Genomic DNA, 2,329 nt, shown 5'->3' on the forward strand with positions numbered 1-2,329 from the left:
GTTTCCCTGCACCCCTCGGGGTGTCCCTGAGCAGCTCCTCCCCTGCTCCTGGTGCTGCCCAGGGCTGAGCAAACCCCGAGCCAGGGCAGGAGCAGCTGCTCCAGGCTCCTTCCTCCTCCTCCTCCTCCCCCTGCCCAGGGGACGGCGTGGGGAACGTGTGTGAGAACGACTTTGACCGGGACGCGGTGATCGACCGCATCGACGTCTGCCCCGAGAACGCCGAGGTGACGCTCACCGACTTCAGAGCCTTCCAGACCGTGGTGCTGGACCCCGAGGGCGACGCTCAGATCGACCCCAACTGGATCGTCCTCAACCAGGTGGGGCAGAGCTCAGCTGGAAACGCTCCTGGGGCTGCCTGGAGGATTTCCCAAAATCACTCTGTGGGTCAACAGCGCCCAAATCCCGGAGCAGCTGAACCAGAGGGATTTGGGCTGTCTGGAACTGCACTGACGAGTCACAATTCCTCTTCCCAGGGCATGGAGATTGTCCAGACCATGAACAGCGACCCAGGCCTGGCTGTAGGTGAGGAATTGACCTTTTCCCACTGGAAAATCATCACCCGGTGCCGCTTGGCTCAGCCACTGCTCCGTGATCCCATCACTGATTCCTGTAGCACAGGGAGCCCAGATTCCCCTTGGCCAAATCCATCTCCCAGCTGAGCCCTGGCTCTGTTTGGCCCTGGAATGCAGAGCCCCTGTTTTTCTGCCCCTCCCAGGGTACACAGCGTTCAACGGGGTGGACTTTGAGGGCACCTTCCACGTCAACACGGCCACAGACGACGACTACGCCGGCTTCATCTTCAGCTACCAGGACAGCGCCAGCTTCTACGTGGTGATGTGGAAGCAGATGGAGCAGACCTACTGGCAGGCCAACCCCTTCCGGGCCGTGGCCGAGCCCGGCATTCAGCTGAAGGTAAAGGAGCCCTGCAGAGGGAATTCCTGCTGGGTTTTTGCCCTGGGATAAGCGGCTGCAGTGAACCCTCTCTGCACACACTGACCCATCCCTGCTCCGGCCCAGGCAGTGAAATCCAAGACAGGCCCAGGGGAGTATCTCCGGAATTCCCTGTGGCACACGGGAGACACCACGGACCAGGTGAAGCTGCTCTGGAAGGACCCTCGGAATTCGGGCTGGAAGGACAAGACCTCGTACCGCTGGTTCCTGCAGCACCGGCCCCAGGTCGGCTACATCAGGTGAGGCCCTGCCCTTCCCCAATTCCAGGGAGGAAATTCCCAGCAGGAAAAGCAGCCAGGGAATGAATCCCAGACTGGGCTGGGTTGGAAGGGAACTCAGCCAGTGCAGGGCAGGGACACTTCCACTGTCCCAGGGCTGCTCCAGCCGGGCCTGGGGCACTTCCAGGGGTTCAGGGACAGCCGTGAGGTCTGAGGGAGCTCCTGCCCATTCCTCTGCCCATTGCTGCCTCTCTCCTCCAGGGCTCGGTTCTACGAAGGCCCTGAGGTCGTGGCAGACACTGGGGTTGTCCTGGACACCACCATGAGAGGGGGACGCCTCGGGGTCTTCTGCTTCTCCCAGGAGAACATCATCTGGTCCAACCTSCGTTACCGCTGCAATGGTGAGTTGGGAAAGGCACACACGGAATTCTTTCCCATTTTCCTGTTGCTCCCCTGGACACCTGCACAGCCCGGGGATGGGGCAGTGAGCAGGAGCTGAGTCCACCTTTCCCTGTTTCTCCTCCTGATCTCTCATTGCTCTGATCCCCAGACACCATCCCCGAGGACTACGAGACTTTCCGAGTCCAGCAGGACTAATCCCCCCGGAACGTCCCTCCAGCCCCACTGCTCCCCAAACCCCGCTCCTGCTCTGGAATTCTGCCCCGAGAACTGTCAGCACTGCGCCCTCACAGCCTCCAGCACCTCTTCCCCCAATTCCTTCAAACGCTCCACAAATCCTCCGGGAAGGGCAGAGGTGGAGACAGGGAGTGACAGAAGCCTGAGCTGCTGCAGCCCCGGTTCCCGTGCTGGGAGCTCCCTGCAGCAGCTGCGATTGTTGGAGGGAGTTGAGCGTGGATGATTCCCAGGAATCTTTTCCCACTCCAAAGCTCCTGAGTGTCAATGGTGTTCTCCTTTTCAAGACCCAGCTCGAGTCTGAGAAGGACAMGCGGAGCAGCCTCGGTACAAGTTGCTCATTTTAATTAAAAAAAAAAAAAAAGGCACTCTAAGGAGAGTCTCTTTGTTCTGGAATGTTGGATAATAAAACACGTGGAATGCTGGATAATAAATACGGGATTTCTCCTTGGTCRTGGGTCTGTTCTTTTCCCTCTTGTGAAGTTTTCCCTTGAAGGTGTGGAAGGAGAAACCCTCAGGGCTGAGTT

General features: G+C 59.0%; 1 protein-coding gene across 1 annotated transcript in view; it reads left to right on the forward strand.

Moving 5' to 3' along the window:
• COMP (cartilage oligomeric matrix protein) overlaps positions 1-2,236 on the forward strand; it is a 29,575-nt gene extending 27,339 nt beyond the window's left edge. Inside the window, 6 exon segments of the mRNA XM_057385821.1 lie at positions 54-317; positions 474-522; positions 716-912; positions 1,018-1,190; positions 1,431-1,570; positions 1,720-2,236. Coding sequence (XP_057241804.1) covers positions 54-317; positions 474-522; positions 716-912; positions 1,018-1,190; positions 1,431-1,570; positions 1,720-1,766 — 870 coding nt within the window. The 3' untranslated portion in view covers positions 1,767-2,236.
• The last annotated feature ends 93 nt before the right edge of the window (positions 2,237-2,329 follow it).

Source organism: Malurus melanocephalus, unplaced genomic scaffold (genome assembly GCF_030028575.1).
Source record: "Malurus melanocephalus ecotype Western Australia unplaced genomic scaffold, MMel_1.1 scaffold_876, whole genome shotgun sequence".
In the NCBI taxonomy this organism is placed as follows: Eukaryota; Metazoa; Chordata; class Aves; order Passeriformes; family Maluridae; genus Malurus; species Malurus melanocephalus.